The following is a 14,509-nucleotide window of genomic DNA, read 5'->3' as shown; positions in this document are numbered from 1 at the left end:
CCTCCTCAGACATTATAAAAAAAACCTCTTTGCCCTTTATTTGCATTTACTCGTCAGTAACTACACCTGCTCCTGCACTACTGCCTTTTTCTTAGCTAGTTGCGATGTATTTGTCTTGAAATTGTGTCGTACCTGGATGCAAAACCACACAGAAAATTCAGGGAAAAAAAACATTATATTTAAAAATCCTTTTTTTTTTTAAAAAAAAAGAAAAATAGTAAGACGAATCTTTCACCTTGCATCCACTCCTCTCACTAGACTAAGAACACTGTATATTGTTTATCAATATTACATTGATTAATTAATAAAGAAAAAAACACCTTATATCTCCTTATAGTATCCCACTATATCACAATATGTCGAATAGTCACATGTTTTGTATCCTCAGATTATTGCCCTAGTGGTCACAGGAGACACATGCATACAGGATGCATTTTAATGCCAGGTGTGAACAGTCATATCTAAGGCTGTTTGACTGTGGACAGATGTTAATACCAGGTCTGAATGAGGCAGCACAGGCCCCTCCCACAGCAAATAAAGCTACGTGGTGTCGCTCAGTCTTAAGCAAGCCTCTTGTCCGACTCCCAGCTCTCAATCCTCTCACGCTAGTTAGTGCAGCTTGTCAGAGAAGGTACCAGCTCATGTTCTCTCTATTCCCCAAGTTCAGCTTTTGTTTTATTCAGCCCTGCTTTGTGTTACGTTCATTGTAAAGCTCATGCTTACATCGGCAGACACCACCAATGGGTAGAGCTCTGTCCCTTTTCTCCTCAAGCCGGGATCAATCTCTGCTTCCCACTACCACGACTGTGAGGAAGTCATTTTAATGTATGTGGCAAACTGTAAGCCGCTTGCTAACGATGCTGACGAAGTCTCGTATAATAAGGGGCCGATGTTGGCTCATTCATTCATGAGCTCTATCAGCATCTCCACATCCATGACCTCAGTGTATCCCAGCTCAAGCAACTTATTTGCAATTACTGACAATGCCGTATAACTGCAAATCATTGTATCAAACTCTCACAACCAACTCCAAGGCAAAGACCATGCATGCTCACTACTAAATCCGTGTTTCCACCGAGTGGAGTGGTTCGGTTCGGTACAGTACAGTCCGTATTTCTTTGTGTTTCCATTAGGAAGAGTACCAAAATGATCGACACCAACCGTTTCCTTATTTTGACACCCTTCCCTTGGGGTGCACGAGGAAAATGGGTGGAGCTAGACCAGCTGCACCCACGACTGTCAGCTGATTGGGCAACAGAAAAACGTCACCCACTAGCGATCAGTGTAAATTTTCGAGAGGTGCACCGACAATTCGGTATTCAATATTTTGATGGATTCTTAATTGATTTATTATTTGAGGCATGAATATTAATCTATACAATTGCAATGCCTTGACTCCGCCAACAATTTTCAATCTGGTGCATCCCTATAAATATCCCATGGAAGTTGGGATATGCAAGCCACACCAACAAAATTATCATCAGTACACAACTGCTTGATTTCCCTCTGTTTGAGTTGGTAGGGTCCAGCTAGAATCAATTAGGTCAAATAAAATGTAAACATCTCCCCAAAAATGTTCCTGCTACAACTGTGAATAATCCAGAAAAACAAAAATTGAGGAGGTGGATATGTGTGTTAATGAGGAGACAGTAATGGAAAAGGGTTGTGAATGTAATGGGAAGGAACAACAATGCCCTTACTATGGATTTTTCAGCTAATTAATCACTGTGCAGGATAGTGGATAACGGCAGCAAAGCAGTGGAAGGCCCTGGCAGCGTGGGCGAGGTACTCCCTTGCTGTTTTTGTCGTCAGTGGGTTTTGAGATGGAGGAGCTGCCAATTTATGTGAATGCCCCCAGTGAAGCTTGAGTGAGTTGTTATTGTATATACATGAAAGAGGCTGGCTTCACATTTAGAGAAAAACACCTGACAAAGGAAAGGTATCAATACCTACACTGGGGTTCTTAAAGTCTGAAGACGCCATTGGAAACTGTGTTTCCCTTCAGATGTTTTTTTTGTATGCACAAATCAAAAAAACAGGCTCATGGTGAGAAGCATTCACACCAGTCATGTTAAGAACATGGACTGCTGAATTATAAAATACATGCGTCAGACTGTACACATTAAATGGGCAGTATGGAGAAATCGATGGTAGTATTACCAAAGGTTAATACCATAGACCATTTATAAAAAGTGTACATAGTCTTCCGGGTTACTGGTTGAGGCTAACCAGGAAGTAAGAATATATTAAATAGCCACCAGGGAATTGAGGGAATTCACTGGTTGCAAAAAGACCTGGAAGTAAATGGGAAACCTCTGCTCTTGATGAGCAGAGGTTTCCATCCATTGTGTACGGCTTTATCCAAACCTCTCGATGTTGACTCTTGTTTGGCCCCTGACTCGATCAGACGGTGGTTTCCTCTTCCTCGCTTCCTCTGACAACGGTTTGCTCTGCTTCTTTTTCACCGGCTCTGCCATGATGAACTAAATAGCACTATCGATGCCTTGATCTTGATGGGGTATGTGCGTAGTGTCATGGAGACCTCTTGATTCTGAGAACTCTGGGTCGTTAGCCCTGGTTTTACAGATTTGGGGGGGCAGACAGCCCCCAATATCCCCGCAACAAGCCATTTAACCATTACAATGACTCTGAAGCTGTTAAATTATGCATATTTCCGCTACTCATGTTAATACCACATGAGTAGCCCATTTAAGTGTACATAGTCTTCCAGCTTGCTGGTTGAGGCCAACCAGGAAGTAAGAATATACTGAATATCCACTGTGGGTGAATTCAGTGGTTGGGAAAATTAGACTTTTCACTTCTTCTTCTTCTCACTTGCTTTATAATGTAGGTTTTCTGAAGAATGAATGGAAACTAAATGATAAATGACATCATATACAGTATGAGTAGATGCCAGCGTGACTTACTGTTAGTGTTAGTCCAAGAGGAGACTAGGAGTTGCTTGTGATGCCCGTTGCAAAACCGTTGCATCTGGGTAATACTGACAGCCGTTACAACTGATGTTGTAATGACATGATTTCAGCTTTTCAATTGTTCTGAACATCTGGAACTGATCTTAGTGTCAGTACAGAACATGTTGCAGTCCTATTATGATCTATTATGCAATATGTAAATGATTGATGTAATCATGACCATGACATTGTAGACAAAACTGAGTTTCCTTGCCATGGTGAATGGAGGCTTGTGTCACCTTGAGCTAGCATATCTTTGAATGTTTGTCCACTTTTGTTGAAAGAGCCTTAAATGATTGAAAATCCATTTTCATATCTCGGAACCAGATGGGCGGAGAAGCCGGTAATGTATAGATTCCAACTTCTGTTGCCTTCTTCTGGCGTCATCTTTGTTCACACAATGTTAAAGGTCACATGAAAAATGCATGAGTGCGGCTGGAGGATCTCACTACTCGTGCATGAAGAGGTGCGTGACTGAGTACATAGTCCTGTCACAGAAAAAGGAGGGATCTCAATAGATCTAGCGAAGGCATCGAGTTGGCTTCCAACCTGGTTTTTCCACCTCTCCGCAATGTTTACACGTATGATGCAGTAAACATAAACCATAGATCACAATAAGCATTATCTATGCATGAAAGAGGAGGCCGAGCCGAACGTTTCTAGTCAGCATATGTGACGTAAGACCGGACGATGGGAAAGAGCAGTGGTCTTCGTCATTACCCTCGTGTTGTTACACGGACCAATGTGTCCTTGACCGCAGCGACTCACCGTCAAACGCTTCCAGTGGACATCAGAGTGTGGTTGTACCAATTATTTATAATATAATGTAATATAATGTAATATAATGTGATTAAATGTGCTATGTAGTATGTGTCGTTGGTATGTGTTTTCATTCACATGTTTTTACTGTCATATTGATGCAGTGTCTTTACTTTTTTGAAACCCTCTCGCTGAACTGAATACTCAATACAGTTTTTATCCCAGTTTAAAGAGAAAGGAGCCACTCTGTGTCATCAAGCTCCATAAATCCATTCTGTTTTATGTTTTAAATTGAGGAATGAAGCAGCAAGACTTCACACAGTAATTTAACTCATCACCTGTGAATGAGAAGGGCTTTTCTTTCTCCTCCTTCTTCCATTTCCTCTTTAATATTTAATGTTTGTGTTTTTTTTTTGTTATTCTTGTCTTTCTTTTTGTTTCCATGTACATTTTTTTTAAATGATAAGGCATTGTGCCATATCCATTGACACATATCTCTTTACTGTAACCCTTTCTCTAGTGGTCGTGTGAAACCATTGCTCGGCCGATTCAGTGAGCTTGAGGTCCCGCTGTCTAACGTGAACATTCAGCCAGGCAGCATTGATGCTGTCCTGGTGGACGCTGGCTGCTCCTCCATGCAGATGGACCAGGCAGAGAGAGGCTTCTCCCTGAGCAGAGATGGGCCCTTGGATATGAGAATGGATGGAGCGAGGTAAGAGATGTGCAGTATACTGTAGCGCTGGAGGTGCCGGCTCACTGGTGCCTTAAAATTGTTTCAGCAACCGCTGGAGCAGTAACGTCAAAGCGGGGGTTAATAAAAACTAAAAGAATAGACAAGATAGCGGCAGTAGGGCGGCACCTAACGATTATTTTCTCGATTAATTGAGTAATTTGGCAGTAAAATGTCACGGAATGCTGAAACATCTGTCTTATTTTGTCTACAAAACAAAGTTATTCAGTTTTAATCATTGGTTTGTTACAGAAAACCTGAAAATATTCACATTTGAGAAGCTGAAAAATCAGAAAGCTTGTTTTACTTATACAAAAAAATGTATTCAGACCAATAAATAAATAGTAATCGAATAATGAAATAATCATTGAAGTCCGATAGGAATTTTTTTATTATTATTTTATATTTTTTTTGGTTATTGTCTAAAAAAAAGAATAATGTTTATACATTAAAATAAATTATTAAAAATGTTAACATTATACATAAAGACGCATTATGTCATTTCTATTGCTCTGGGTCTCGAAACAATAACAGAAGATCTCGCCTTGAAACAGCGTGGAATCATGGGAGTTGTTGCCCAGAGAGAGCGAACAACGAGTGACCGTGATATACATGGAGGTGTGTGTGTGTGTGTGTGTGTGTGTGTGTGTGTGTGTGTACGCTGTAAAATGCAGTCAAAGTTCGACTTTTACAAAAGTAAAAATGGGTAAAGAGGGTGACGTCAGTAACAGGCGACCACAATGAGTCCAATATCTTCAACATAAATGCGGATTTCTATGGATTTGAAGAGTTTTGGGTTTGTTTTTAGTGCACTACTCAAAAAGTGTGTTGTTTTTTATGTATTTTAATGCAGAAATGTTGCACTTTATATAATTTATAAATCAATTTATATTTAATTGTGTTATAATTTAAATCATGTGGTGTGGTCTTGCACCATAACCTCATATCACTTAGGGTTGATGCGTACATTTAATGTGGACATGTTAAGCAAAGTCATGTATCCATTTGTGTTATTAATCAAGTGTGTATGTGTGTGCATATTTGCACCTTCAAGTATAGACGCATTATTTTTGAAGTGTCTTTTTGAAGTGTCTTCATATTGTGCACAGAAATCATCTTCATTTGTCTTTTGGACTCTCTCGCACTCGGTCTGCTCGTAACTGTCAACCATGAAGGTTTTCAGCTGCATCTCTCCGGATTGTCAGGATTCAACGCTGTCAGCAAGGGCGTGACGTCAAGCGGCTTAATTGGGCTTCTCTTTGTGCGTAGGTACCTCGACATGCCCTGCGCTGCTGACGTCGTGAATACCTTGGATCAACAGGCTCTTGCATCTATCCTCACTGCATATGGGGAAGAGAGATGCGCCAGGAAAATAGCTTCAGCCATTGTGAAGGCACGCCGTGTCAACCCCATCACCAGGACACAGCAGCTGGCCAGCGTGGTGGCAGGTAGCTACACACTATACTGATTAATCCCCTGCAGCATTGTTGAGGCTGTAAGGGAAAATAAAACACGAGTGGAGTTATTAAGGTTGTCTCCCGGTGGGATGTATTTGTCTCAGAAAATTACGTGGACTGTGGTCTCAGTCGTCATCAATGTTTCCTGCCTCGTCTTCGCTGTGTGCCTGTCTTGCACACCTTCCTTTGAGAGATAAAGAGGCAAAGACAAAGCTGGAGGCGGCAGGATCACAATGTGGCTAATGCCTTGAAAACAAATACGTAGTAAAGTCCCTCTCCCTCTTTTTTTTTTTTTTTTTTTTTCCCATATTGCATCCTGCTTTCCCTTTTCCCCTCTCTCCTCTCCCCTATTTCTCTGCTCACAAATACACAGACACACTTGACACAAAATGCAAACACCCACATATGCTCACGCACGACACATTTGTGCATAAAGCCAGGATTACATTGTTTGTCTTCACTGATTGTTTTTTTTTTTCTTTCTTTCTTTCTTTCTCTTTCTTTCTTTTTAGCTGTATGCCTCAAGATTTGAGCTGCTGAAGGAGTGAGATGTCATTTCAGTAGTTATTGCACAGAGCAGTATGTGCGTCAGTGTCACCCTGGGAGAACAGGTGTGAGTAAGAGCAGCAGTTTGATCTTTTTTGAAAAGCAAAGCACGTCATCAGCACCGATGTTTATTTGGAACAATCCAAGAGCTCTTGATTTAAGAAAGTTCCAGGTGTGGCTCGATTAGCAGTTGAGATTCTGACAGAAATAATGCACAGTTATAGGAGACATGATGGATTTTTGTCAAATCAGATCTTTTCAGGCAGACTGTCTGAACTGTTAATTCCAAGTACTCAAATTGGATTTGTGTCCTAATATAACCATCCTCTCTGCATGGGTTGCTCTGGTAACGATGTAGGCGTAGTCACGTTTGTGGCGTGGCTTTGAAACACAGATGCAGGAGAAAACAAAAAAAAAACCCAACCGAGATGCATCGCTTTGCTCTCCAAACAACCGCCCTGTCAAGTCGTGGTGCAAGAACTCCATCGCAAGAAAAGAGTTCTCCTCCACAGTCTCTGCTGCAGCATGAGTGAATATTAGCAGTGTTTGTGACATCGCTGCTGTTGCTGTGAGTTGTGTTAAGAGTGACGCAAAAAAAGAACAAGATGAGTTTAAGTCCTGAGACAAGTCAGTTTTGAATCACATTCTACTAAAATCTGAGTCTTTTTTTTTGCTATCCAGGCTTTTAAATAGTCGAGAATGTGACATATTCTGTAATATATACACTTTAGTAGCTAAATTGACTGACTGGCATTGGCAACAGCGCCCCCCACGACCCACATGTGGAGGTAAAGCGGTAGAAGATGGATAAATGGTTATAATATTAGACATTGCACCGTCGTACATCCTTTTTTTAAATGGAAAAAAACACCCAAATTCAATTGTATTTTAATTTTATGGTTGCGTGACATCGATAACCCTCAACAAGGATGAGCAAAAATGACCCCAAACCAACCAAGCAGGCAAAAAAACACACTGTAAATTATGCAAAACAAACAGACAAAAGCATGTTAGATTTTCCACACAGGAACATGGATCAAAAGGGATTGTGCTGCGACTCACAACAAACACACACACACACTTGAAACCAGGCGGTGGCATATGAGAGACTCGGATGAACCGCGGCTGATGTGGAGATGTAAAGGCGAGGTGAGTGAGAGATTAAAAATAAAACATCATTAATGTCGCGTCGGTTTATTTTACCGCCGGAGTTTTCAAGCACTTAGTGGAGCCGTGCACCCAGGATAACTGGTGCTGTCAGAAAGTCAAAGGGTGGTCATGTTTACTGCACTCGGCATGAAGTTAACTAACAACTATTCCTAGCATCCTATTATTCAAACCATCCTAACTGTATTTATAGCCTGAAACTTTTGCACAGCACCATCTATGTAGAACATTTCTTCTTGTGTTTGAGCATCAATCTGAAATCTGACTCTTTACTGTATGTTTCATCTACAATTTCCAAACCTTCTTGTATCTGAAGGCATTCAAATATTCCTATAGTCGCTCTTTGTCTCCAGCTGGGATTTCTGTACATTTGGCAGTTATATTTTTGGCTGTTTATCCAGTGTGTTGTACATACATGTCCCTCGGAGGGCGACTGTTATTGGACGATTCTGCAGAAAACGGTCCGAATGTGTTGCCAGTGTTCATTGTCAACACAGAAGGCTGAGTAATGTTTGTGTTGTACTACTCGAGGAAAAGAGTGTGTGAAGGAACGCTGGTTTGGGTGACAAAGAAACGAGTTTGAATGAATACGACACGTTATGCCTTCAAAGAAAAGCCTTGTTTTGCTGCCTGTGACGCCACTTTCACGCTAACAGCTAAGCTAACACCTAAGCACGCAGGTTTGTTTGTTACTTCGTTATGTTGTGGCCTCCATTTTCACATCAAAATAACATAATACCACGGTTTAATTTTTCTGATCGCAAAAACTGTCTGACGTGCTTTTAGGCTGTATATTTTTAACTAGTATTTTAAGTTAGAAAGCTTTCAGATTAAAAGTAAACATCCCTACTCTACTGTGTAATACAGGGGCCTCATGCTCAAATGACCTGGGGGCCACTGAGCATCTGTTGTGGTCAGGAGGTTTTGGTGACAATATTTCTCAGAATTTCAAAATAAAAGCATTTGTTTTTGATATGGAACAGCACACAATGAGAAATATGTTCATGATGCAGTATCCATAAATAAATAAAAACAAGGGCAGTGCATAGCCAAGAAGAAAGGGATCTTGGCTTTTAACCGGAGGGTTGCTGGTTCGGGTCCCCACCAGGTCAAGGGCTGGGGTGCCCCTGAGCAAGGTACCCAGTCTCCATTGCTCATTGTTAATTGGACACTCTAAATCAATAATCTAGTCTTCTTCACTCTAGCTCCACCCTGACCTTACCGTACCATTTTACTCTGCTACCCCAAGAATGGAACGGTGCTGGGACTAGTGTTTTTGGTACTATTCCTAATGGAAATCCAATCCAACTTTATTTATAAAGCACTTTAAAAACAAAGTGATTTACTTCATAGATAAAAAAAAATATAGAAACATTATACCTAAAAGACCTAAATACAAACAACAAAACAACACGTATAAACATGGCTTTAGTCGGGAGGGAGCAGTGCAGGAGGGGGGGGAGTGGTCTGGTAGTGAAATCTGACACCGATTCGCAGCTGAGACAATGACCCTAATGCCGATTTGACAAGAGTGCGTCAAATGCTTGGGCGAAGAATGCCAATGGCAACATTTGAATGCAGTAGCTGGCGTCTGACCAGAGAGGCTGTAGTTACGTTTATTTTCTATGGAATAAAATCATTTCAATACATTACATGTCTTAAATGATGATTTGTGCGCCTGGATAAAGAAACAACATATCTATATATAACATATCTATATATCTATAACATATCATATGGCCCATACACACTGGTTTTCACCTGGAAAAAACAAGTGGTTTAGGTGTAAGGGGCCTTAAAGTTAAAGAGATTTAGAAACACACCAGAGACAAAACCATGTCTTACACCTGCAAGACAATAAAAGTCCCACAGCTACTAAATATGACAAATACAGAGGCCTGTACAGTGTGAGACGTTTGATTAGCGTCTTGATTTTACTAAACATTGGACGTGGGGAAAATGATTTGTAGATGCACTGTTATTCTCCCTTGAACGATTATGCATGCAAAAAAAATCACATTTTATCCATTAGCCATTATAGAGATATCTATATATATATATATATATAGATATATCAGAGTATTTGCTGAATCAGACAGTAAACTGAGAAGGGAGACATTTTAAAAGTAATATAAATATATACTGTATGTACACAGTGTATTACATGTAAAAACTAGCAGAGCATCATGATTTTATGAAGCAAACATTAAATCATTCAGCTCTTCAAACTCTCTGGTCGTCGACGCTTAAAAAATACTTAGAGCGACAGGCGTGACTCAAAGCCGGCGAAGAAAAGTTGTGCGACATCGATTCCATATCCACTCTGTGCGACGCAATCAGCTCCTGTTTCCTCCTAACTACCCGATTCCCACGTCGTGTACACATCCTAATCTCTCCTCGCCCTCTGCGGATCCGTCTCCAGGACCGTTTGAGAGATGAATTAGAGGCGGAGAGCCCAGGGTGTGGTGAGGCCAGACCGGGGCTGGTCCGTGCTGTGCAGGCATCGTATTGATTGCAGTGTGAGTCACACCTTGGGCTGTTTAGTGCAGGAGGAGAGAAATGCCACATCACTCACTTCTCTATTTTATTGCTGTTTCTCCAGCTCTATACGAGTCTCTAGTTCGTCTGTCTGCCGTGCGCTGGTTATTTGATGATGTGAGGCTTCTCTAACTTTACTGTCCAGCGAATGTTCATCTGTCTTCAGTTACTGGTTTGACCCCTAACCTCCACGCAACCACGTTATTGATCCGGTTTAGTGCCTTAAAATCCCATGCATGTTATTTATCAGACGGGTGCTTGTCTCCGCAGTTGGTCAAGCCTTTCTTCTCGAGTGTGAGTGCATTTCGAGGAGGAGATATGCACGGAGAACCCGTCATGCAAAACCGCTCAGGAATATTAAAGAGTGAGGTTGTGCTGAGGGAACAGAGAGACATAAATCCCCCTTCATTTTACAGACAGCGGGTCATGACTGAGTGCACCAGCCACAAGCGATAACAACAGCAATCACTGCTCAATATTTCAGTGTTTTTCTTCCTTAGCAGTTTAACGGGGCGCGAGGAGGAGTTGTAGTGAGATTTATCGCGAACGGGGAGATCACGGGAGACGTTTGCGATGGACCCGCTGCTTCCTTCCGATCTTCCTTTGTCCTTTCTTCTTTGTTGTCTTTACAAATGTGTTTAATCGCTTTCATTCACACTCAAATGGCTCTGCTAATCAAGCGAGTTATCGGCTTCACCTCCTATCAGTATTAGTGGGAAAAGCAAGACCTGACATGAAGACGATGTTGGGGAATTTTGCTATCGGGGTTGTTTTTTTTTTTTAAAGAAAAACGAAGAAGGCTCTGCAGTCTGTGATGAGTTAAGTTAAATTCATTTGTTTGAATGTATTCGGCCAAGGAGAACTGACGCAACATGGAGACAGACATGTAGGAATCAGTCGCCAAGAGGACGCGTATCATCGTCCGTGTCATGAACTTTACCATTTTTCATTGGACGCTCATTTTCTCTGGCAAAATCAGGATATTTTTGTTTCACTCTGCACAAACAACATGTTCTAACAACTCATAATTGGCTCTGTGTTAATATTAAGCAATATTTAGTAATGCTAAAGATGTGGCACCAATACCTTATAGCAACTCTTTTTTTAAATTTTATTATTTTTGATCAGTGGAGAGATTGATTGAAAAGGTAAAAATACAAAATATTGATACTGTTGAACAAAATGTAACATCATTTTTGTCTTTTTCCTTCACCGGCCAAACTTTGTGAGGCCTTCTTTCCTTGCGTTTGTCCCAAGTTTCTGTCAGGATAATTCTAAAATGTCTCTTTAATTCTGTGAAGCTTGCATACTTCTTCCTCTTTCAAGGGGAAGTCCACACGTGAAGCATTCTTTTCATGTAGGCACACATGTTAACTGATAAAAGTGACCACACTAGACGTGTCTGGTGCCGCGCGGCTCTTTTCCATGAGTCCCATGTGTTTCATGTCGGTGAAAAATGATCTTTTTACCACTTTTCCAACGTCTATATCTGTCGCTGATGTCACGAACGCAGCACGTCAAAGTGTTTCCCTGAATTCAGTCTCTCTTTTTTTTTTTTGTGAAACAAAGATGAAAGCAGACCTATGCAGGAAACCTAATTTAATACCCCCATTTAACAGCGTCTGAGTCATTGTGGTAATTAAATAGCTTGTTGTGGGGTGATTGCGGCCTGTCTCCACTCCCCCCCTACTGTCAATTAGCGGAAAATCAGCCTTGCAAGATCTGGAGTTGTAAAAACATGTCATCCAAAGCTTGCAAAGTGCCACTTTACTTTATGCCAAGTTTCGGCATTTTTTAAAAGTATATTTTTATGATTTTCACAGGCCTTTGTCGTCTCCCTTGTGTCCTCATGTCCTCCTTCACAACATCCCTGAACCTTATCTGTGGTCCTCCTCTTTCCCTCCTGCCCGGCAGTCTCCACCTTCATCATCCTTTGTCCAATAGAATCACTGTCCCTCCTCTGCACGTGACCAAACCGTCTCAAGCTTATTTCCAAACCGTTCAACCTCGGCTGTCCCCTGGAATATGCTCGTTTCTAATTCCGTCCAACCTGGTCACTCCCAGCTTAAGCCTTAACGTCTTCGTGCTTTGCCACCTCCAGCTCTGACACCCGAAAATATAACTGAAAAGTAAGTACATTTAAAAAAAAAAAAAACACTTACCCAAATAATCTACAATAATCTATATTATTCTAATATCCATATTTTAGCCGAAAATAAAACCTGTTCAGGGTTGTGGTCTTATGTCAAGATTTAAGTCACTTCGCCTTTTCACTTAACTTACATCACGCAGCTAAAACCCAATTACCCAACTCAAACAATTAAGCCATTCTTGTGTAAATACAATTAAAAACAAGGTAAAAAAAAAAAGGTCTGAGGTGACCTTTGGCCCCTGGAAATCAGAGAAGAGCAGACAGGACATGAAATAAGACGAGAGGCGTGTCAGTAAGTTCCTGGATTGGCTTCTTTCCAGACCATTTACTGCATGTCACGCTCCGATTCCCCATATTTAAAAATAGTTTGGGTATGATGCTTAGCATAACTAGCTGACTAACAACAGCAGATGAAGTTTATTACTGCGGACAGGCAGCAAACCTTCCACCTCCACTGCTTGTGTGTTTGGTTTTTTTGTGTGTGTTTTTCGCCCTGCGCTCGTACCAACGAGAATATAAACGAACCATGTTTCCTGAGTGACAGGTCAGCGCCGGCTCCTGTGGCTGGAAGACGACGGTGTACAGGGATTAAACTGTGAAAAGTGACGTTTTTCCACACGTGACAAATGCAGGAGGGGATTGTACCAAGATCCTAACCTGTACCATTGTTTTATTCCTAGTGTTTTTGATTGGAATTTCATGTTTTCTGATTTAGTTGAGTTATTTTTGACTTGGTGTCGTGTTTTTGTCCCGTTTTCTTTGGATATTCACACCAGAACCTCTAACATTCACACTTGCTCGGAAAGTCCGGTTCGTTTGGGGAGGCGTGAATGCTCAACCGAACTCTGAAGAATTGACATTTTGCACTGTTGGATCATAAGAAGGTTCTAAGTAGTGCTTTAAAATGCAAAAAGAAGAAAAAAAAAATTTGAGTTGAGCAATAAAAAGCAATAAAAAGCCTAAATCTTCGCAAAAATGTGGATTCAGTGCCATTTTCTGTCAGGTATCCACACTGTTATGACCTCCTGAAGGACAAAGGCAAAAGGAGACGAGGCTTTTGAAGACGTTTTTTTGTTCTTAAAACGCTTCTCTCGCAGATGCCGTCTAATGGTTATGTTCTAGTTGTATATTTTGCTTCCGTCTGACTTTGTTTTATACATTAAATGGATTTTTACCGTGCACTTACCCCTGTGTTGCCCCGGAGCACTCGCTCACTTGGACGTCATTCAGAAATTTGAACAAAGGGATCTGGTCAGGAGACGGGAAGAGGACATGTGAATTCTGATTTCTTTCAGGAGAGTTTTCTCTAAATCACTGTCATGACGTCATGATGTAAGTTGAAATAGCTTGTTTTTGCATTTTCATGTGTCAATAAAACAGAAGGAAATATAGAGTAACCGTAAATCCAGTGCCGCCGACTTGATTTCATGACTCTTTGATTATTCGTTTGTCTCTAGGATCGTTTCCCGCCGCCGTCGCCACCGCGCGCACAGATCGTCTCCACAGGCCGGCGCACGTGGCCACGAAGACGTTCCAAGCCTTGCGCATCTTCGTGAATGACGAGCTGAACGAACTCCTCGCGGGCCTGCGCGCCGCCCGGACGCTGCTGAGACCCGGAGGACGTCTGTGCGTGATCACCTTTCACTCGCTGGAAGACAGACTGGTCAAACGTTTCCTCAAGGGGGAGGATTTGTCCAAGCTAGACCACTTCAGCCCGCGCAAGGAAAGCAAGAGGAGGGAGGAGAAAGTGGGGGATGGAGAAGGAGACGGCGGAAGTGCTGATTGGCTTCCTCTGCGAAGGAAAGTCATCACCCCAGAAAAGGACGACGTGAATGAGAATCCTCGAGGACGCTCCGCGAAACTCAGGGCGGCGCTCCGATGTTGATGCTGACGGTGGTGTAAAGTGGTCACAATGATCACGACTGTCTTGTTTTTGTTGGTGGGAAGCCAGTAAAGTTTGCTGTCCTCTTTTATGCATGACTGACTCTTTTTTGTTTGTTTGTTTCTCAGGGCACTGATGGGTAAGGAAGAAATCTTCCACACAATAATGCCACTGGCTCAGGTTGAAGCAGAACTTGACGTTATCTCTCCAGAGCTCCCCCTACAGTTTTGGAGTACATATTCCGCCGTAAACCTCATCCATTGCCATTATATATATTATATATGCCATTATATATATATATATATA

At 41.6% G+C, this 14,509-nt stretch overlaps 1 protein-coding gene across 1 annotated transcript in view; it reads left to right on the top strand.

The window, feature by feature from the left end:
* mettl15 (methyltransferase like 15) overlaps window positions 1-14,298 on the top strand; it is a 48,956-nt gene extending 34,658 nt beyond the window's left edge. Inside the window, exons 4-6 of the mRNA XM_044031212.1 lie at window positions 4,252-4,443; window positions 5,731-5,909; window positions 13,779-14,298. Of these exons, the coding sequence (XP_043887147.1) occupies window positions 4,252-4,443; window positions 5,731-5,909; window positions 13,779-14,206 (799 nt within the window). The 3' untranslated portion in view covers window positions 14,207-14,298. The remainder of the gene's footprint in view (window positions 1-4,251; window positions 4,444-5,730; window positions 5,910-13,778) is intronic.
* The last annotated feature ends 211 nt before the right edge of the window (window positions 14,299-14,509 follow it).

Source organism: Solea senegalensis, linkage group LG7, assembly GCF_019176455.1.
Source record: "Solea senegalensis isolate Sse05_10M linkage group LG7, IFAPA_SoseM_1, whole genome shotgun sequence".
Taxonomy (NCBI): domain Eukaryota; kingdom Metazoa; phylum Chordata; class Actinopteri; order Pleuronectiformes; family Soleidae; genus Solea; species Solea senegalensis.
Note: the sequence above shows the minus strand (reverse complement) of the source record. Positions and strands in the feature narration are given on the sequence as shown.